The following is a 22,902-nucleotide window of genomic DNA, read 5'->3' as shown; positions in this document are numbered from 1 at the left end:
AAAAAGAGAGAAAAAACTCATGGACAAGGGACAACAGCATGGTGACTGCAGGGGGGGGGGGTGAAGGTGGAGAAGGGTATGGTGGGGATAAATGGTGATGGAAAAAAAGAAAGAAAAAAACAACTTAAAAAAATCTGTACCATGTGCATGTGTTATATATTCAAAAAAGAAGGAAAAGGTGGAAAATCCCATTTTTAACAATACACAAGTATTACATTCTTAAAAATGTTCCTTTGTGTACTACTCAAAATCCTCTCCTTTTTTGGAAACACTTTTTTTGAAACACTGACCTAGTACCGCCCGTTATCCAATCTTCATCACACAGGTTATTACTGTGTAGGTGTCCACTTTCCCCACCAGAGGGTCTGAGTCCCGTGTCCCAAGCACCAAACACTGGACTCCCAGTGGACCACACATTGTAAATAAAGGCCTGGACGATCCCTTCGTCCCTCTCAGTTCAGGCCGTCCACGAGCCCATCAGCTTGGATGATCTTGAACAACCATTCTGCCTTCTGTGGCCTCAATTTTCTCCGCTACAAAATGGGAACGATCGTACCTGCCTCTCCGTGTGAATGTGAGAAGTCAGGTGACCGATGTGAAAGTGCCGTAGCACTGCAGAAATTAGTTCACTCATCCACTTACGCTATTAAGCGACAAGGGCAGTGCAGAGCGGTTACCTCAGAGGACACTCCCCTCGCGCACGTCCGGAGACCCAGAGGGTGTCTCCCCTCCACGTTCTTTCTCCCACGGAACTCCGGGTGGTGACCTTATTCAAAATGGCGCAGTCAGCCTCCGGGGCTAGTGCGGCGGCGCGGACTCCGTGTGCCCTCTGACCTGCTGGCAGCGGCGGAGGGGGAGCCGGGCGCCGCCATATTGGCTGTTGTCCTGAGAGGGGAGCGGCGGCGGCGGCGGCGGCGGCGCAAGTGGAGCGAGGGAGAGGCGCGGGCAGCAGCATGACTCGGAGGCGGAGCAGGCCGAGCGGCGGCGCGGGACGGCGCGAGCGGGCTCGGGCCGCGGGGCCGCAGAAGCCCCAGGTGCCCGAGCCCGCGCCGCCGCCAAGCTTGGAAGCCCGAGCGGGTGCAGGGCCCCCTGAGGCGCTGGTGGAGCCCGACCGCGACGGAACCAGGGAGGAGGAAGAGCCCAAGTTGGCGCCTGGCTCTCAGGTAGGAGCGAGCGAGGCTAGTTTGGCTGCTCTGGCTCTTTCACCTCGCCAGAGCGGGGCCAGGACGGGTTTGGGGATGGACCATCTTACCCCCAGGGCTGAGGCTGAGGCTTTCTCCACTGAGGCAAGAGTCGAGGCTGGACCCCTCTCTCCAAAGCCGAGACTCCCTGCCCCTTCCCGCCGCCTCCCGGCTGGAGCCGAAGCTAAATGTTCTGGTGGTAACCCACACTGGGACCGGGCTCTGATCCTAAGGCCACAGCACAGCCCTCTGCTCTTCACTTTCCCCAGGCCCACCTGATTCCCCACCCACCCACGGGCAATCTCAGGGCGCTGAGGCCTGGAAGGCTGCAGGCTCTTTCCTTTCCCCCCCTGAGAGCGGCTCCACCCCTTCCCCTCTCTGCCTGCAGCCGCTGTCCCCTCAGCAGCTGTGCCCCCAGCATATGTCTCCTGGGGCCTCCCTCCTCTCCCTGCCCAGCGGAGCAGTTGGAGCAGACAGCCAGGCTGTCCAGAAGACTATCTGGTGATGCTCCTCACTGGGGTGGGAACCCAGCAGAGCCTACCTTTTCTCTCCTCTATACCCCTGAACCACAAGACGCCTGCCCTGACCCTCAGATCCCTGGGTTTGGCGAATTCTGCTGAGAGTGAGCAGTAGGAGGACTCGCCAAAGCTTCCAGCTTACCACCTGGAAGAAGGTGGGAGGTACCTTGCCAGTGTTCTCCAAGAGGCCCGGGTGGCATGAGCCACAGTTGCTCTGGGAGGGTTGTGGCACCTGGGGCTGGGTGGCTTGCCCTAAGCTTGCTTTGACAAAAGAGTTTTGAGTTGGTCTTTTGGCTGAGCTTGCCAGGGAAGGCAGGCTCCTGCAGGAGTCTTGGAGGGTCCGATGCGGCGCCGGATGAGGCTGAGGCGTGGCGGAAGATGCGTTTGGCTCTGCAGACACTGCATCGGGCAGCAGGGGACTCTGGGAGGCTGGTGCAGCCAGAAGGCATGGCTCTTGACAGCCTTCTAGTAGAATCTCTGGAATTGTGCATGTGAGTGGGGATGCCATTTGGGGTACCATTCCCAGAAAGCCTTCCTTCACCTCCCCAGTTGTGTGAGGTGCCCCTTCTGTGCCCACAGCCCCCTGTGCTCTCCTGTGGTATCACTCCCCATTCTGTGATGAAACATTCTGTTGATGTGTCTCTTCCCACACTGGACTGTGAACTCCACAGGCGCACAGTCTATGTCATCTACCTGGTCCTCTGCTCCTAGCCCAGGGCCTTGCTGATATGAAGTAGAACTAGGTGAATGAGAGAGAGAACAAATCTGTTGAGAACCTGTGCTTATTGTAACCCAGTTTTGATGCTAGTCTCCTTTGTGTCTCAGATCACAATAAGATTTTTAATTAATGAAAATATTATACTTATTGAGTGTCAGAAGTCCCACCTTCACCCTCATCCCCTACCCTGGGCTGAGACTGGTTCCAAGGGATGCGACTGCTCAGGTTGGACCCCATCCTCACCTGGTCTGACTTCTGACGCTGAATCTGCTTCCCCTTCTAGCTTTTTCTTTCCCTTCTCTGGTCCCTTCTGGGAGTGCCGTTATCCAAAAGGGGAGAGTGGGGGAAGGGAGAGCCAGGGAGCTGTTGTCTTCTCTCCTCATTCAAACCATATAATACTTTAGGGTCCCCTGCCACTTAGCCAGTTTAAAGTATTCATGGCCAGAAAGTTTGGTGGTGGCTTAATCATTTAGTTTTTATTTAGGATGAATCTTTCCTAAGAGTTATAACCTTCATTAACATGGTACATTTCTAACATATTCTTAACCTACCCCACTGCTTGACCTTCCATTTCATTCATTTATTCATGCCAGGCACTTTACATACCTTACTTCTAATCTTCCCACCACCCCTGTATTCTCCTCAGCATTTAGCACAAATGTGATGAGTTAACTATTGTTATAATTATTGGTGTGCTTTTGCTACATAAACTCTGAGTGTGCAGGAATTCTGTCAATCACCATTATACTTCATGCTTGGTGTTTAACAAATGTTAATGAGTGAACTGAAGGATATAAATACTATTACCCCATTTTTCAGATGAAGAAACAGAAACTCAGAACAACTAAACATTTGCCCAAATAACTCCCACTATAGGTCTCTGCACCCCGCCCAAAGGACACTCTTGTGTCCTGTGGGGGATTTAACACAGCTTTTTTTTTTTTCACTGTAGCCACAAAGAGGTAAAACAGACTGACAAACTCTCTTCTGATTGTGCCCACTTTTTTCCTTGGGAGGGGGGTTCTGGATACCAGAAGCAGGTTTTTGTGTCCTAGTGAAAAGCACCTGCTGACAGGGTCAGTCATTACTCTGCCCACAGGCAAGGATCTCTGGCTCCCATTGCCACTTATAACCCTGTTTATGTACACAAAGTGGGTAAGTAAAGTGAAATTCAGTATTCTGTGCTGAGCTGAAGCCCAAGATGGCAAATCAGGCCATTTCCAGTCCACAGACAGGTTCTAATGTCCCAAGTCACACATTGTTTTGTTTCTGGTTTTGTTTTGATTTGAACCAAAAATAGATTTGTGCCATCTCTAAAAACCCTAAAAGTCTGCCGCTGCAGCTTGCTGGACCCACTTTTCCACGAGGCAGTTATCTGCAGTCTCTGAGTGGTGTCTGTCCCCTTTAGCGTGTAAAGGACACCTAATTTGTGCCAAGCCCTGGGCTATCTGGGGATGCAGAATTAAATCAGACATGGTGCCTGCCCACAAGGGGCTCAGGGTATAGAGAACACATGTATAGTAATTGCAGTAAGGCTAGAAGAGTTTCCTTTCCTCTGAGTTAAGGTCATAGGCCACTCACTTTGGTTTCATCAAATCCCCTTTACTCATTTGCATAACCTGTACACATTTAAATGCAGTATCTTGAGCTTAATTGGTATCCCAGAAGTCTACTTCCAGTTGTTTCAGGCCACTAAACCACATTGATCTGTTCACTAAGAACCCAAATCCTCCTTTACTTCACAAGAAGACAAAGCCTTATTAGCAAAGAAAAAAAACCTTACAAATGCAGTTGAAGTAGGCATAAGAAATAATGTTCAGTGTTAGGGACTTGAGGTGAACTCCAAGCTCAGACTTCTGACTTTGCGACTCTGGGCATGTTCCTTCCCTCTCTAAGCTTCATCAGCAACTTTGAAAGAAAATGTGAAGCAACCCACATAGCACCTAGTACATTGAGTCAGTGGTGGTGTGCAACAGAAGCTGTGCCACATGACCAAAGTCAGTGTTCTCACCTGCCAGCTCTGCTAGCTGTCTTTAGGTTTCTCTTTGTAATCCAGGTGTGCATTCTCAGTAAACCCTTAGGAGACTTGCTAAACTGTAAATCAGCAGTTGGTGGGGGTTAAACTCATGCTGCCCTTCCCATCTATGATCTCCCTATAGCATCCCCTGGGACTGTCCCCAGGCTAGTTTAAAGGGACTCTAGAGGCATGGTTCCCCCACTGCTCAGAGTTAAACCTGCTCTCTCAAGGGACTGGAGCAGATGATCAGTCAGTGTCTTTATTAAAACCATCTCATTATGTTTAATACACTCAGCATTGTGACCTCTGTGCCAGGGTCTTCATTCGGGACACACAGATACCCAGGGACCTGCCCTTAAAATCATGGCCACCCAGCTTGGGCACTTTCATTGCAAATAGGGGGGAAATGATACTGAGGGTGGATTCCTGCTGCCTCTGGTTCTTCTTTGTAAGCCCATAGAGATTCACTGTGTAGAAATGCCAAAAGGCTTCTGAAGATAAAAGCTTACCTGCAAAGATTTTTAAAATTTTAATTTCTTTAAAACATTCCCAGAGCTATAAGCTCAATATCTGATATAGATGGACTATTAAGATCCTAACCTTTACTTACTAAACCTAGAATTTGTGAGGATGGGGTAATATTTTAATTCATTTCTGGGGTATTTATTGTCCATGGTCCTTAAATTTGCTCAAAAAATGTCTGTTAAACTAAATTATAATAAGTAAGTTACGTTTTTACCACTTTGTTCTTACCTGCCCCCACTGCTGGCAGTCCTTCATTTAGGCCTATTGCGTACATCATTGAGCCCAGTCTTCCTCTTCCCTGACCTGGGTGCTCATTTATCCTGCAAACACAAATGGACACCTGATCTGTGCCAAACACTGGGCAAGCTGGGGGGTGCAGAAGTGAATCAGACATGGTCCCTTCCCACAGGGGCTCATGGTCTAGAGAACACGTATGTAGTAATTGCAGTAAGGCTAGAAGAGCATCACTTCCTCTGTGTTAAGGTTCAAATCCTGGAACCTAGTACCAGTCTGTGGAAGTATTTTAGCCTCTTGGGTTTTTTCCTCATGTGTAAAATAGCAGTGATTCCAGGCTCACATTAGGGTTCAGCCAGTATTGCATGTCAAGTACTGAGCACAAGTGGTAGCTGTGATTATTATAGGTGCTGCTGCGTCCTGAGAATGCACAGACATGATAGGTTTTTCAGAGCGGCTTCAAGGTTGAGTAGCAGTTTCTCCAGATGACAAGGTGGGAGAAAGTGTCTAAACAAAAAAAGCAGCATAGAGACCCAGAGGCAAGAAGCACCCAACCCATGGGAGGGTGACAAGAGGTCAGGCTGGAGAGGTTAGCAGGGTTCTTGAAAACCACACCAAGAAGTTTAGGCTTTATCCAGTAGGCAATGATGAATCAGTGAAAGGCTTTAAGTAGGAAAGCGAATGTGAGGTGCTTCAGTAAATTCCCTGATACCATAGGAGCAAGTAATTCTCAGTGGGAAAGGCAGCTGTGATTGCTTGCTTCCACCTCTTGCTCAGCCCAGCCTGTCTAATCATCACATCCCCTGCGCTTTGCTGGACCCTGTCCCAGACCCACAGAATTGGAGCCTATTGTTGTTAAATTGCCCCAGGTGATTCTTCTGGGTCTAGAAACTGCTGAATTAAGGGTACCAAAGGGATCTTTGTGGAGGCCTAGGATATCTTCAAAGAATGGGGCATCCCAGAGGGGAGTTTTTCCATGAGCAGGAATAGAAACAGCCTTAGTTTTAAAGAAACAGAACACAGACTTTCCCTGGTTCTTCAGTTGTTGCCTTATTAATAATATTCTGCAACTGCTAATCTTCCTTTATGTATCAGAGCACTTACCTATGCCTACTTCATACTGCCACTTCTGCTGAATGATTGGGATGCATTGAACTGTGGGACCCAGGCCCTGCCCTTGGAAAGCTCACAGTGTTGTGGAGAAGGTAGATTTCAACAACTGGGATACCTGTGATAAGCTCTATTCAGGATATGTGTAAGTGTTAGGACATTCCAGAGCAAAGCACAGTTCATCCTGCCTGTGGACTTAGGAGGATGTAACATGCAAACTGATCCTAAAAAGGAAGAGGCAGAGGGAAGTGTGAGTGAATGCTATATGTATTTGCGAAAAGAAGTGAATAATGGTTCTTTGTGGCAAGATGTGCAGAGCAGAAAAGGACTGTACTTGTTTCCTGGGAAAGGCCCTGTGTTTGCACCCTTCGGTTCTTTGCTCATGCTGCTGTCCTATAGGCCATCTCCTTTTTCTTCCCTAATCTTAGGTCTCCAGCTCTCCTTCTGGTTCTCCATTCTGAAATGAATATATATAGGGAAATTAAGGCAGAAAGAAGGGTTCTGATACATTGAAGGTTCTTATTAGGAAATTATAGCTAAAGAACATATTCTGAGGGGTTCGAAGAGGCGTTTAAGGTCACCTGTCTGGTCCTCTGTCCTGTGCTTCAAGTAATAACTTTGGATTGGGCAAGTCTCACTTAGTAAGTTTCCCTGTCATTTCTTCTAGGACAGAAGAGGAAAGAAACTAACGGGTATTGAGCACCTACTATGTGCCAGGCCCAGGCCAGGTACTTTACATAATTTATTTCCTTCTGTCCTCACAACTCTGTGAAGTATGGTTTTATTCTAATTTCATAAATAAGGAAATTGATACTCAAAGAAATTGAGTAATTATCCAAGATCATACTGAAAATGGCAGAACTGGGATTTGAACTTACAACAGTCTGTCTCCAAAATTCATACTCTTCCACCTATGAGATATCTGTGCTGGGGTTATAGGGTAGTAGGTAATACGGTTCCAGGTCAGTAAACGGCAGCCTTTCTGTGGCTGATTGCACCCAGAAAGCAGGTTCAACAGATGAGTTAGGTTTAGGAGGGTGGAAGGCCGCTGAGGTCAGAGAGACTCACTGCCCTTTCCTTGACTCAGCTTGTATAACAAGCAGATTCTCCACAGACTGGCTTTATGATATGAAATAACTGTTCTGCCTCCTGGGAGAACCTGAGCCAACAGCCTGGGTGGGAGTTTGGGTGAAACATCCAGGGCACTGAGGTACAGTTATATCAGCTCCCTAAGAATTAACTGCAGCTCTGATTGCCAGCATTAGAATGGTCTGAGGTTCTTAGCACTGAAGCCCTCTCATCAGTGGCCTGGAGTGACACAGCCATTCCTTTAACATAGCATGTCTGGTTCAGCTATGTTTTAGATTCTATTTGTGTAGACAGCTGAGACATGAGCCAGATGGGTTTTAAGCATTTGTTCATTTATTTCACCTTTTTTTAAAAAATTAATTTTAGAAAGAAAGGGAGAGAGGGAAAGGGAAAGAGAAAGAGAAACATTAATTTGTTATTCCACTTATGTATGCATTCATTGGTTGATTCTTGTATGTGCCCTCACCGATGATCAAACCCACAACCTTGGCTCATTAGGATGATGCTCTAACCAACTGAGCTACCTCGCCAGAGCTGTTCATTTATTCAGTGAAGGCCTTTTGTGTGCCAGGTCCAAGCCAAGCTTAGGTTCCTGGGAAGGTGGGGGTTTGGGGACAGACAGAGAATATGTCTATAGCACAAAGTAATAGCTACCATACTAATAGAATTAGCTCTGCTTAGTCTGGTCCCAAAAAATATTCATTGCCCTTTAACCAGGATCTTAGGGAATGAGTAGGAATTTGCTGAGGAGTAGTGCTGAGATTCTGAGTATGAATAGAGCCTAAGGTTCTCAGGTAGAAATGGAGCATGGAGAGGTTAGCTGGGGCCACATCATGAATGCCAGGTGCTAGAGAGCACCCTGGAGTAAGCTCAACCAAAAAGGAGCCTGGAGATTAAAGAAGAGACCAAGATAGGAAAGAGGGGCTAAAGGAAGGTCATCAAACTGGATAGGTATTCAAGAAGGCAAATAATAAGCTTACATTAAGTAAAGAAGCCCAGTGTCCTTGTTGGTTGGTTGGTTGGTTGGTTGTTTTTAAATAGTGTATTTTAATTGTATATTATTTTAATTTATGTTCCTGCCTGTTTCTTCGAACAAATATGAGGCATCCTGGTAGTTTGGGAGCATTGACAACACAGTGCATGAGCCTGCCTGGTTTAAGCATGTGTTCTTAAGGCAGGAATTTTATATAGTTTTATGTTTTCCGGCACCTAGCACAATGGTTGGCACCAGGTAGGGGCACTTAAAATGTTTGTTGAATGAGGAAATAAATGAGTGAACGGAAGAGTAAATGGTGATGACTGAGCTGATGAGTTTTTCCAGGCTGGGAATTAATTATTTTCTTTGCTTCTGGAAGGGAATTATAGCTGCTACTGTTGTCCTCTGCCTGCCTTGGTGACAGGAAGGCTCTTGGGAGTGGGTGCCTTCAGAGTAGAGTGCTCTAATGGGCCATTTCAGAATAGAATTGGGAAGCTGTTGCAGAGCCACTGTTTACATACAGCATGTCTTGGGGAACCCTCTACAAACATACATGAACTCTTGGAAGTACTGTATAAGGAATTTGTGAGAGGAATGAAAGCAGGTTTAGTGCTGGAAATTAGATCCAGCTTCAGAGCAGTCCTTGACAGCTGCCTGGTCTGGTGACCCAAGCTATTCCCCATTAATCCCTAAATTGTGGACAGAAAGGCTGGGTTGGAAATTTATTCATACCCCCAAAGAGCTATCCAGGTAATGCTGTGAACTATATCATTGTTTATTGCTATTGTTTTTTGTGCATCCAGTGGGTAACAGGCACCATTAGATGCTTTACATCAGCAGTTCTCAAATTGTTTGGTCTTGGGGCCCTTTTACAATCCTAAAAATTATCGAGAACCCAAAAGAGCTTTTGTTGGTTATATCTATTGATATCTACCAAATTAAGTATTAAAGCTGAAAAGGTTTAAAAATATTTAGTTACTAATTCATTTGAGAATAGCAGTATTAAACCTATCACATTAACATAATTTTTAAATGAAAAATAACTATTTTCAAAAAAGAGGAATGGTTTTGTTATCATTTTTGCAAAATTTTAAATGTCTGACTTAATAGAAAAAAGCTGGATTCTTATATATGCTTCTGTATTCAAACTGTTGTAATATGTTGTTTTAATGGAGTATATAAAAATATCCAGTTTCACATAGATACCTAGTTGGAAATGGGAGGGGTATTTTAATAGACTTTTCTGATGATTGTTGATATTCCTCTTTGCAGTATGGAATCTGTGACCATATCAATGAAGTGAAAATATTCATTTACATTAAAATTATTGGATTTTTAACCAATGTGTGACTTTTTTTTTTTGAGAGGGAGAGAAACATAGATTGGTTGCCTCCCATACATGCCCCACTGGGGACCAATTCCCTGACCAGGAATCGAACCGGCAACATTTTGGTGTACAGGACAACGCTCCAACCGAGCCGCACTGACCAGGGCAATGTGTGATTCTTTAACATCTGCTTTGATCTTTCGGAAAATAGGTTTACTGAGCTATGCAGATTTTCCAGATGTTTTCCCATTTCATTTTATAGTATTAAAAGATAACATTTGTTGCCCAGCTGGGCGTGGCTCAGCGGTTGAGCGTCGACTCAGGATCCAGGTGATTGGGGTTCGATTCCTGGTCAGAGCACATGCCCAGGTTGCTGGCTCGATCCCCAGTCGGGGGCGTGCAGGAGGCAGCCGATCAATGACTCTCATCATTGATGTTTCTATCTCTCTATCCCTCTCCTTTCCTCTCTATGAAATCAATACAGATATATATATATATATTTTAAAAAGATGACATTTGTTAATATCAATTCCAATTACATCAGAAAAGTCTAAGTATGGGAAGTTGTCAAACTCATGGTGGTGGAAGTTTTGTTTGAAAGGTTGAATTTTATCATTGGCCAAAAATAAATTGTTTTCCTAGAAGTGACAGACTCACAACTTGTTTTGTTGTGTGTGTGTTTTTTTAGAAAATGTCTTCCAGTATCCAAGTTCAAATAACCAGTATGTCAGTCATTCTTTTAAGTGAAAATGGTGTTCTATGAAAAAAGTGCCTTCCCCTTTCTTTGTTTTTTTATCTCTTTTTATTCAGAAAAAACTAGAATGTCTAGCATAATGCTTCTTAGATGAAAAGTCTTGGGCCTGGCCAGGTGAGGGAGCAGAGATAGATACTGGTTTTAATGGCTGCACATGCCAGCTTCCTGGGCTGGGAGTGGCCAGAATCTAGGGCTCACCTGGTTGCTTGTCTGCTCTGGAGATGTTCGAGCTATAACATGGATCCCGCGTGAGTAACCCCACACTCTCCAGAGATTTTGGTTTTGCTCAGAGAGTGAAGCAGAATTATCTTTGAGTTTGTTTGAACTAATTCCAACTCAAGAGAACCCTAGAACCTTTTCCTTCCTCTTCCCCATCTTTTGCCTAAGTCTAGACCTGTGTCTGGAGAGGCTCTGAAATTTAAACTGAGGTGACAAGGAATAATTAGTTGTTGCACAGGGCTGCTGCATTTAAGAATCAATTCCATCAGCCTTTGTGTTTTTGTTTGTTTTTAATATTTTTTTATTGATTTTTAGAGAGAGGAAGGGAAGAAGGGTGGAGAGAGAAACATCCATGAGAAAGAAACATCATCGATTGGCTGCCTCCTGCACAACCCCTACTGGGGACCAAGCCTACAACCAGGGCATGTGCCCTGACCAGGAATCAAACTGGGGACCTCTTGGTTCCTGGGTTGATGCTCAACCACTTAGCCACACCAGCCAGGCCCATCAGCCTTTGTGGTGAAGAAGAATGATTGGATGTTTCATTCATTTCATAAATATTTATTGATCATATTCTTTGTTTGGGAATACTGTGCCACATGCTAAAAACACGTCTTGAGAACAGCTTGTTGAAAGTCTGGGTTGACTTCAGGGTATAACGGGGCACGAGTTCCAGGAATTTGAAAAATGACAGGCGATTGCAGTCCAAGGGAATTCTGAACCAAGAGCTTTTCTCTGCCAAAGCAAAAATGAAGGAACAGTGGTAGTACCGACCGAATATAATAACATCTCCATGGCTTGGGGTTCTCACCACCCTCTGTCAAGAGAGATGAAAATGTCAGAAAAGACCCCAGGCCCTATCAGGTATTGTACCCAAGTGCAGGCACCAAGGCCGAGGGTTAAGACAGCTTTGGGGGTTGCCTAGAAAGAAGGACTCAAGTATACCAAACTCAGGTCAGCGGATAAGCTAGTTCCTGTTGTAGACTTATTAAGAACAGAACAGCCCAGGGGCCTAGATTGACTATCTACTGTGGATCCCTTGAGCTAAGCTTTGCATCTCTAATGTTACTTAATCCTCTGGGCAACCTTATGCAATGTAGGTGGTATCATCCCTGCTTCGGTTAGAGTTAATTAGCTTCCTGTGTTTTTCCCTTTAACTGGAAAGACAGCCTGTCCTATGAATTCACTTCCATTGATGGCTAATCTCATTTATCTCATTTATTGTATATACCAGTTTGGCTCTAGGGAAAGTCACTTTATTTTTATGAACAGAGGCATCTCATTGTACTCTCCAAGGAATGGAGTCTTCCATTCTTTCACACGAGATTGGAACCATTTGGGTGAAGGTCCAGGATAGGGAGATGGCCTTTATCTGTGGGAAGCAATAATTTCAAGCAGTGTCTCACCAAGCTACATGCCAGTACTATTGCCATGGGAACATGTAACAGATCTGATTTAACCACTGTGTGCCCAGCTGAGCCTAGGCACTGTGATGCATTGGGAGCCAGACAAGAATCAGACCTTCTAGGAACACAGCCTAGTAGAAGGGACAGAAGATGTAGGTAAATTAAGTAGAAGGCACAGGTGCTGTGGGATAAGGGAAGGAAGGTGAATTTCAAGAGGGACTCTCTAGGAAAGCTTGGATGAGGTTGGATTAAGCTGGGCATTTAAGCCCTGCCAAGCTCCTTATTGGTAAACATGGGAAAGAAGGGAGTTTTCTACAAAGACGTGAGGTAAGAGAGTACAGAGAGTATTTAGGGAACTTAAGCTATGACTTCATGGCGTTGAGGGCAGAGATTAAGATGTCTAACAAATCAGAGTCACGGCATATGAGAAAATCTTGCATTCTTATAAAATACAGAAATTCTTGGATTCTTACAAAATATAGAAATATAGGGTCTGTATTTCTATATTTTCCACCCTAGTCCTGATTTTAAATATTGTTTTCTATTGCTCCCAGTTCATAATTAGTACCATATGTTGAGCAACATATGGGCCTGGCACCAGACTAGGTGCTTTGTCACATTTAATGCTCACAGCCAACCGTACAATTTGGGACTTAATCCCATTTTACAGATGAGGAGACAGAGAGTAAGTATAACTTGCCTAGCATCATACAACTGGTAAGTGATAGAGGCCCAGGATTAATGCCAAAGCCTGTGTTGTTTCCACTACTAGTAGTTTCCACATGTACTCTGGCACTAAATGCAGTCCATTGATAACACATTTAACTTATAAGAATTCTGTATTTGCTTTTAAAAGAAAACAGAAAAAAAAAACCACTTAATCATATATTGCCATATACTGTATATTATACATTTGAACTCTTGGTCATACCCAAAACACATATGCTGTACTTCATAGGCTATATAAAGTATAAAAAGAATAATTTTACTCATAAAAGATTTTCATCTTATGTAGTAACTTTAGAACCTAACACCCAAATGAAATGAAACTCTATTGTAGTAATAGTACATGTCCAGATGTTTGCCTTAAGACTATGGTCACTGTTATTACAGGGAAAGAGGCATGGGTGTTGGCCTCACCTCTCCCCCTGCAGTTACTATGGCACCTTGCAGCTATGGAAAGTTTCCTGGGTACACTTTGCAAAAAGGCCGCCTTTGCCTTAATTTCTCTACCATCATCCTTCTCTATCCACCTTCCACCCTTTCCATGAGATACTTATCACCAATGGGTTCTAAGAGGCTGTACCCTTTTGTAATTGCCACTGAGCAGCTGCCTTGCTCACTGAAACATTCCCTTGGCAGAGACCCTGTAGACTCTTAGTATCTCATATGAGTTTCACATGTAAGGTTTCTCTGTCTCTGGCACTCTTTTCTGAGGTCCTTGTACTTCCCCAGATGTTTCCTTATGTTCCTGGTACTACTGTTTGGTCTCTTTTTTCCCCTAGAAATCAGGGACCAAGGTCAGTGTAATTGTAATGTGACAGATTTAAGGATATTCTGATTCCAACTTACTGTAAGGAGGTGATTTTATTCTAAAAAGATGAATTATTAATTTTACTGGTAGGATGAGGATGATACCCTTATTATTCCTCTGTTTGGCCTCTGCAGACACCTATTGTCTAGTGGTGGGTAAGTCTGGAAGGTATATCAGTTAACAATTGCATGTAATAAACCATCCCAAAACACAGTGGCTTAAAACAACACTATTTTTTCTCACGAATGTATGGGTTGACTGGGTATTTCTGCAGATCGGGGCTGGCGTGGATGATGTCAGCTGTGCTCACTCATGTATCTGATCTGCTGGCCAATCAGCTAGAAAGACTCAGTTTTCTTCACATGTCTCTCACATCCCTCCAACAGCTAGCCTGGTCATGCTCATGACATAGCAGAGGTGCAAGAGTGAGCAAGCCCAGCCATGCAAGGAAGCCAGTAGAAATGCATTTACTTTTCAAGCTTATGCTGGCTGCACATTTGGTGGGCCAAAGAAAGTGACATGACCAAGCCCAGGGTCAGAGTGAGAGGGGGCTACAAAGTTGTAGGATATAGGAATGCCATAAATTAGGGTCATTAAATCCAGTCAGCCTCCTAGTCAGTACCCCTCAATGTGAAAAAAAACCTGTAGACACACACACACACGTCAAGTTTCTCCTAGAAGGAAAAAAAAAAGTCAAGATAAGAATTACTGTGTACTGGGACTACCTTATGGGCATATGCAGGGCTAGGCGCTTTCCCTGTTTATGTACCAAGCCTCACAACTCTGCAAGGTGGGTAGGAAATCGGAGCTTGGGAGGTTAAATAACTTGCTCAAGGTCATCCAGCTAATAATGTGTCAGGCAGGTGTTAGGGTGCAAGTCAGTCTGGCCCTCAAAGCCCAGGTTCTTTTCACCACACCTTTGCCTCTCAGAAGCACCAGTGTCTGCCTTCCCTTCCCTTCAGCTGTTTTCAATTCAGTTGATGCCTTTTGACTAGCTATACAAATTCTTCCTCCAAAATGCTACTGTGATCCTAATGAAATTACGTAGCTCTTCAGGAAACTCACATGTCCTCCCACATTCTGCATTACCTGAAATATTCTTTCCTTCCAGATGGGGATTGGTCCATAGACTGCACAGACAGCACAAGGATTGTGACCTCTCGTGGACATGTCAGAGAAGGAAGGGGCCATCTCTTTAGCCTTCAAGATTTGGGGACATCGAGACATTAAGGCATTTGAGCATGAGCTTTGGAGTACAGCCTCACTGAGATTTAAATCCTAGTTCAACCACTCACTAGCTCTGCAACCTTGGGCAACTTATTTAACTTTTTAAAATCTGTTTCTTCATCTTTAAAAAATGGGAATAATAACACCTACTTTGCAGAGCAGTTACAAGGGCTAAAATTATGTATATAAAGTGCCTAACCCAGTGCATGGCACATAATAAGTGACATTATTAGTACTGTTAGTATTTCTAAGCAGCCTTTCCCCTCCTGGGAAACCCTGTTTCTGTCTGTTGGACAGGTTCCCCCCTCCTCTGTGCAGACTTGCTGCCTGCTGTGTCATCGGGAACGCAAAGGCTGGGAGGAAGGCCCTTCCCAAAATGGACTGGTATTGCAGGGTGAGAAGCTGCCCCCTGACTTCATGCCAAAGCTTGTCAAGAATCTCCTAGGTGAGATGCCTCTATGGGTCTGCCAGAGTTGCCGAAGGAGCATGGAAGAAGATGAAAGGCAGACAGGTCGAGAGCATGCAGTGGCGGTAGGTAACTACTGTGAAGGGGTCCCTGAGTGCAGGAGGGCTGCCTGCCCAAACAAGTCAGGGTGTTGTTGAGCTGTTCTTTCCCTGTCCTCAGGTGGCTGTCCTCAGATGGCCACTATGCCCAGGTGCTGAGAGGCTGCTGGGATGTATCCACACAGCGTTAGTGGCTTGGGTTCACATGTGGGGGAAGAAGAGAGAGGCCTAAGGCAGCCCATTGGCCCCTGAGGAGAGTCTGTGCACAGTGTGAGGGGCAGCTCATAGGAATTGGTAGATGGAGACCCTGCTCATTCCATGTGACTGACCAGGCTGCCTTTAGCTCTGGTGGCTTGAAAGCCAACCAGTATGACAGAGAACAAAGGTCAGTTTGAGGGTCTCTAGTGTGCATCAGTTAGAAGGCCTCTGAGATTCTGGGAGCCATCTAAGTCTGCCATCTGCTGAATCACAGCAGTCAGACTATACTCGGTTCTCATTCCCTTCCAGCCCCTCTCTTTTACCCAGGATCATTTCAGCTGCAGGACTCCTGGCTTAAAGACTCTTCTCTCCTTAGCAGCTCTCAGGACTCCCCAGAGGCCCACAGTTGACAGACATTCTCTGTGCCCCTCCCCCCAGCCTCTCACCAGTATCCACACATTTTACTTCACTGGGAGCAGCACAGCCCCTCCCGGCCAAGGCTTGGCCCACATTTGCCCTTGCACCTCAGTTGTGGTGATTGTGCTTCGGCCAGGCACGGGGACCTAGAGGAGGAGGCGCTCCTGGGTAAGCTTAGGCAGCAGAGGATCGACTCTGATGTTTGCTGTTTCATCATGAGCCTCTTTCTTCCCTCTTCTCCAGATCTCCTTGTCACACACATCCTGCAAATCACAGTCTTGTGGGGGTGACTCTCACTCCTCTTCGTCATCCTCTTCATCGTCCTCGTCCTCGTCCTCATCCTCGTCCTGCCATGGGAACTCAGGGGACTGGGATCCCAGCTCGTTCCTGTCAGCACATAAGCTTTCGGGCCTCTGGAACTCCCCACACTCCAGCGGGGCTGTGCCAGGAAGCTCACTTGGGAGTCCTCCTTCCATCCCGGGTGAGTCTCCAAGCTCCAGAGAGACACAGTCCTCATAAATGTAGACAGTTTTCCCAACCACTTTGTTCAAAAAACCAGAAGATCAGTTATTAAATTAAATAAATGTTGAGCTATTCTGGTGGAAGCAGAGGGACACTTCTTTCCTCAGGACTCTGAAGTTGAAAAACACTGCTGTCATTGGCTCTGGTAGCTGTTCCCATTGGAGCCAAAAAGGGACCTGGGAGCACTGATTGAATAAAAAGTGGAGTCTGGGAGGGCCCTTGGGGCATTAGGACTTAAACTACAGGCCACCTGACCCCTGCAGCAACACAGAGGCCCTGGGTGCCTTTGTCTTCCTAGGCATCCTTTTCTCTACCTAAGGGGTTGGTATAAAAGGCTGCACTTCCATCCATAAGAGGTTGACAGTGCAAGCTGCCATGATTATTAGCCTGTTTTGCAGCTCTATATGCCTTCTTTAGACCCTGAGGTAACCATCAGAGACCAAAAGAAAAAAAAGTTTATTGATATACTGTATAAATACAGAATTACTGTCTACTTGTAAGTGGAGGGGCTGAGTTCTTCAGAGGGATGCTGTCCCCTCAACTGTGAGAGTTGAGCAGTACATATTTCCAGTTGTTTCGGTGCATAAACCAGAGAGTGTCATGAAGGCCTTTTTTTACTTCTCTGAAATCTGGGGCCACCAGAGTGTCTGGCACACTGCGCTGTCTCCTCATAGCCCAGAGGCAGAACAGAGCCTGCTGTTCTGCTTGCTTCTGCAGATCCTGTCTTGGGCCTGAGGAGTGCCTGAGCAAGCACGTCTTAGGAAGACCCTGGTGAACAGAATATGTTTCCCTGCTTGTGCCACAGTAGAGGTGTGTGGCCTTCTGTGGGGCTGGCATTCCTGGTGCTTTCTCACTCAGGCCTGTGCTTCTCAAGCCTATTCAGCCGAGCTGCTGCCTTCAGAAAAACCTCTCCAGCCCAAGGTGGAACTACTGGACATTCCCAAAAGTTCATGGTTCTACTGTGCTGAGGCACTGTGCCCAGATAGGTCCCTCTGGTCACAAAAAGCAGGGTGCTGGGGCAGTGGGTCCTTGGGCTTTCCTCCCTGAGGTCTGGACCCCCACTCTGATACCTTTCTCTCCCATGTGCCCACAGGTGAGGTTTTCCCCATCTCAGAGCACCGCCGACACTCAGACCTCACTGCTCCACCTAACAGCCCCACCGGCCACCACCCACAGCCAGCATCGCTGATCCCATCTCACTCTGGATCCTTTGGCTCACCACCCCACCCACACCTGCTGCCCACCACCCCCACAGCACCATTCCCTACGCAGGTTTCAGAATGCCCTGTTGCTGCTGCTGCCACCCCACACACTCCAGGGGCATGTCAGAGCCCCCACCTGCCTTCCACCAGCATGCCACTCCTGAAGATGCCTCCTCCTTTCTCGGGGTGCAGCCACCCCTGCAGTGGGCACTGCAGTGGGCACTGCGGCGGGCCTCTGCTCCCACCACCGAGCTCACAGCAGCTCTCTAGTACTCACAGGTGAGCGAGTGGCCTGAAGGGCAAACTCCCTGCTAACTTGGGCTTACGAGTTTTGGAAAACTTTGCAAAGGCTACCTTTGGGGTGGAACTTAAAGGGTAGACTCTGTTTATGTTTTTTTCATAGTTTTTGCAATTATAAAAGAAATATGTATTTATCATTATTATTATTTTTAATCTTCACCCAAGGATATTTTTTCCATTGCTTTTCAGAAGGGGGAGGGAGAGAGAGGGAGAGGGAGGGGGGGGAAGAGAGAGAGAGAGAGAAATTGATGTGAGAGAGACACATCGATTGTTTGCCTCCCGCACATACCCTGATGGGGGCTGGGGATTGAGCCTGCACCTGAGGTACGTGCCCTTGGCCAGAGTCAAACCCAGGACCCTTCAGTCTGATGCTCTAACCACTTAGCCAACCCAGCTAAGGCTGTGTTTATTATTTCTTTAAAACTTGTAAAAATTGCCCTGGCTGATATTGCTAATTGTTTGGAGCGTCAGCCACTGAAGGGTTGTGGGTTCGACTCCCAGTGAAGGGCACGTATCTGTGTTGCAGGTTCACTCTCTGCCCCCAGTTGAGGCAAGTGTGGGAGGCAGTCAGTCAACGTGTGTCTTTCACAGTGATGTTTCTCTCTTTCTCTCTCTTTCTCTCCCTCTCTCTCCCCACCACCTCCCCTCCACTCTCTGAAAACCAATGGAAAAAATATCCTCATGTGAGGATTAACCAAAAATTTTTAAAAACTTGGAAAAATTTAGAAATGTCTAAAGAAAAAATGTCCCTAACCTAAAGATAAACTTCTAATGCTGTGGTATAGTCTTCCTGATGTTTTTGTATGTAACATAATTAGGTCCCTGTTCGATATACGTTTTAAAATTTTTTTTAATTTTAGAGCGCAAGAGAGAAACATCAATTTGTTGTTCCACTTATTCATGCGTTCATTGGTTGATTCTTGTATGTGCCCTGACTGGGGATTGAACCTGCAACCTTGGTGCATTGGAATGACACTTTAACCAAATGAGCTACCCGGCCAGGGCAATATACATTTTTGTGTAACCACTTTTTAACATTATACCATGAGCATTTCTCCAGTTAAAAATTCTTCAAAACACTTCAGTGGCCACATAATGTCTCATTGTATAGCTTTAGCATAATTCTTTTTTATCATTCCTCTACCCCTGGAAATTTAGGCATTTCCAGTTTTTAACCATTATAAACAAGGCATCCTTGTACCCAAATCTGTGTTTGAGGTAAGAATTATGTCCTAGAAGTAACTCTAGTTACTGAGAAAGGTCTTATTAATATATATTTGAAAGATACAGTTCTTTGGAGAAGATAGGTGTCTATTTTTTATTATAAATCAGATTTGTGTTTATTATACATTTATAGTTGCCCACTCTAAAATCCCACCATTCTTAGCAGTTTTCCTCCCATGTCTCTCCCACATGCGTTGGTAGTGTCTATACGGTTGGTGGTTTCACTTAGCATTGTTAGGCTCCTGTGGGTCTTCTGAGCCTCAGCTTCACAGGTGGGAGAATATTCTCCACAGTGCATTTTACCATTCTCCAGTTGCTGAACATTTAGGTCATTCCAACATTTTAATATTATAAAAAATGCCTCTAAAAATGTCTTTGCCTAAAGCTCTTTCTGTCTTTTGGATTTTCTTCCTTGGAATAGGTCCCTCAGAATGAAAAAAAGTTCTGTTTATAGGATGTCAGGATATCTTTCTTTTTCTTTTTTTTTAAATTTATCTTTATTGTTGAAAGTATTACAGATATCCCCTTCCCCCCATTGATCCCCTCCCCCCAGCTTTGAGCCCCCCCCCCCGCCTTTTCCATGCTATTGTCTGTGTCCATGGGTTATGCATATATGCATATACATTCTTTGATTAATCTCTCCCCCACCCCTACCTCCTCCTTCCCTCTGAAATTCATCAGTCTCGGGATATCTTTTTCTTTCTTTGTTTATTTGGTTTTGTTTTTTAAGAAGAGTTTTTAATACACTGAAAAATTGCTTCCCAAAAAGCTCTCAGTGATGCCATAGCACCAAGGTTAGGGTGCTGATCTCTCCATATTCTCAGGGGCACTCGGCATTGTAATTTTGCTAATGTAGCAGATGAAGAGTGGTCAATTTGGATTAAGTTTCCCTAAGCACCACTGATAATGGCTTCCTGCTCCTCCTTTTCCACCCACAAGCCTCCTTCTGGCCCCCTGCCCCGCCCTTCCACCTGGCTCCCACTGCTGATGCCAGTCTATGTTACAAGATGTCCTGTGCTTCCTGAAATCCAGAGTCAGCAGTGCAGTGGGAGAGCATGAACTTTGTGCACAGACACGGGCTGAGTCCTGGCCACTTCTTGAGCAAAGCAGTGAAGCACTCTGAGCCTGTCTCCTCCACTGCAAGGTGGGGATAGCAACACCTGTGTTGCAGGCCTTAGGGGATGGTTAGAAATAATACACTGAATACAGTACCTGGCACAAACAAGTAGCTCATAGAGTCTGTGGCCCACAGGCACATTTGCTTTCCTAACCTTGAGGCTCCATGGCTAAGGCAACTTGCCCACTGGTGCAGACTCAGGCATAGGACCTTAAAGACAGTGAAAGGAGACTGACCTTGTTTACCTTCTTTGGATGCTTCAGGGGAGCCATCAGCCCACTAATCTCTTCAGGCACCTACTTACTGAGCACCTACTGTGTGCAAGGTTGTTGTTATGCTATACACTGGGTACCAAAAAATAGAAGCAGCCCTTGGAGAGTACACAGTTGATCTGAGACAAGCAGGCAAACAGATCATCGCGGTAAAGTGTGGTAGACAGTAGGATGCAGACAAATGTATGCTGTGCCATCAGAGTCTGGGAGGGTCACGTGGGTGTGGGCGGGGGGAGGCATGGGGTCCTTTCCAGAACAGTGCCATTGAGCTGGGCCCTGAAGGACAGCGAGGGTGTTAGCCCTGTTCTTGTGAGAGGCACTGATGCATCCTGACTGCCTTGACCTTTGTGGGATGTGGCAACTTAAGGGCAGTGGGGACAATGGTGGTGGGGCTGCTTCTCCAGGTTCCTGTTGTAGCCTGTTCCTCCTGCTCTGCCCTCTCACCTTTGGGCCTTTCTCCCCTGTCAGCAGAGACCCCGGGTGCAAGGGGCACAAGTTTACACACAGTGGCCTGGCCTGCCAACTGCCCCAGCCCTGCGAGGCAGATGAGGGGCTGGGCGAGGAAGAGGACAGCAGCTCAGAGCGTAGCTCCTGCACCTCGTCCTCCACCCACCAGAGAGATGGGAAGTTCTGCGACTGCTGCTACTGTGAGTTCTTCGGCCACAATGCGGTGAGTGAACCTGCCCACGCCAGAGAGGGCTGGGCCGGCCGAGGTGAGCCAGAGGAGTGCCTGCTCTCCCCAGAAACCCCTTGCTCAAGGGGATATTAAGCCACGCTGGGACCCTGTGAGTCCTCACACCTGTGACTGCTCACGTGATCCTCACAGCAAACTGGTGAGGTAGGGATTTTTAAACATTTTGCTACCTTTGCTCTTTTCGTGGTTTCTCTTAAGATTGACTTTTTTTCCTTAAGCAAAAGGAAAGGAGATAGCAGAGAGGAAAGCTATAATTCTGATGAGTTTGTGTACATGTATAATCACAGAGAAGTGAATGTTTGTGCATGATGAAGGCAGAGTGGAAGCAAAGGCTCTCAGTCCCCCAAGTGTGAGAGCCAGCCGAGGGACAGGCCATGTGCACAAATGGTGCCAGGAAGGAGACACAGAGCAGAGTACATGCTGTCTCTGGAGAGGGGAAGGAAGCAGTTCAGAAGTCTCCTAAGGTGAAGTGGAAGGGGCCGCCGGCTAGGGGAGAGCAGTTGAGAATAGAAGAAATGAAAGTAATTACATTGCTGGTCACTTTTGAGCTAGGAGTTATCTTCATTTTAGAGATGACAAAATTGAGGCTCGCAAGACTCAGTGACCTGCCCAAGGTCATACATCTTCCAAGTGACAAAGCCTGGGCTCAAACCTGCTTTCCTGGCTCCTATGCCAATGTGCTCCCAACACTGTCATGAATCTCCCACTCTCTTCCCCCACTGCCTGAGGTTAAGCCCTTTGGCGTCTGGCTGTGGTAGAAAGAACAGTTGTCTTGCTTCTCACCACATTTGGTGCCAGCGGGTGGGAGTCCTATGGGCTTCCCAGGCCCAGGGTATAACGTCAGCACCTCCCCCTCCCCCAGCCACCCGCTGCCCCGACGAGTCGGAATTATACCGAGATCCGAGAGAAGCTCCGTTCGAGGCTGACCAGGCGGAAAGAGGAGCTGCCCATGAAGGGGGGCGCCCTGGGCGGGATCCCTGGGGAGCCCGCCGTGGACCACCGAGATGTGGATGAGCTGCTGGAATTCATCAACAGCACGGAGCCCAAAGTCCCCAACAGCGCCAGGGCCGCCAAGCGGGCCCGGCACAAGCTGAAAAAGAAGGTGGGTGTGGAGGGGAGCCCAGCTCTACCACCTCTTCTTCCCAAGGAATCTCTTGCCCCAACCCTCGAGATTTCAGGGGCATGAATGGTGCTGACTGCCAAAGACCTTGGCATGGCTCACTGCTCTGGGAAGGTCTGAATGAGTTTGGGAGGCATCAGGGTCAAGGAGACTGGGGGCCAATGACTAGAGGACAAATGAGTCCTGGCCTCAGCAGCAGCTTGCTGGACTCCTTCAAGCCCAGGACTTGCTTCAGTCAGTCATTTATTCATTCAGCAAACACTATAAATACTGGATGTCAAAGCATTTGTTAAGTTCTTAACCCTGGAGAAGCTCAGTCCAGTGGAGAGACTAACACAAAACTGGGTGAGCACATTAGTGTGTGACAAGTACTGGGATGAGGGAAGCCCCCCATCCTTCCTGGGCTTGCTGGAAATGGTCATACCAAGAGGCTGACTCAGGAACTGAGTCACAGGGAGTGAATATAAATTCATCAGGAGGGCCCTCCTGGCAGTGGG

The 22,902-nt window shown here is 46.5% G+C and overlaps 1 protein-coding gene across 10 annotated transcripts in view; it reads left to right on the top strand.

Annotated features, from left to right (window-relative positions):
* Positions 1–953: 953 nt before the first annotated feature.
* FAM193B (family with sequence similarity 193 member B) overlaps positions 954–22,902 on the top strand; it is a 32,274-nt gene continuing 10,325 nt past the window's right edge. For 2 of the 10 annotated variants that reach the window (XR_015714392.1, XM_016203296.2), the window contains exons 1-6: positions 954–1,163; positions 15,133–15,366; positions 16,198–16,435; positions 17,570–17,957; positions 21,060–21,261; positions 22,148–22,387. Coding sequence is in view for 9 of the 10 variants with exons in the window: in XM_016203296.2 (XP_016058782.2) it covers positions 954–1,163; positions 15,133–15,366; positions 16,198–16,435; positions 17,570–17,957; positions 21,060–21,261; positions 22,148–22,387 (1,512 nt within the window). In the remaining variant the exon portion in view is untranslated. The other 8 variants (XM_087816464.1, XM_016203297.2, XM_087816460.1 and 5 more) reach the window with 8 other exon arrangements.

The sequence above is a fragment of the Miniopterus natalensis genome, chromosome 4, assembly GCF_054644295.1.
Source record: "Miniopterus natalensis isolate mMinNat1 chromosome 4, mMinNat1.hap1, whole genome shotgun sequence".
In the NCBI taxonomy this organism is placed as follows: Eukaryota; Metazoa; Chordata; class Mammalia; order Chiroptera; family Miniopteridae; genus Miniopterus; species Miniopterus natalensis.
This window is presented reverse-complemented; position numbering and strand designations above follow the sequence as displayed.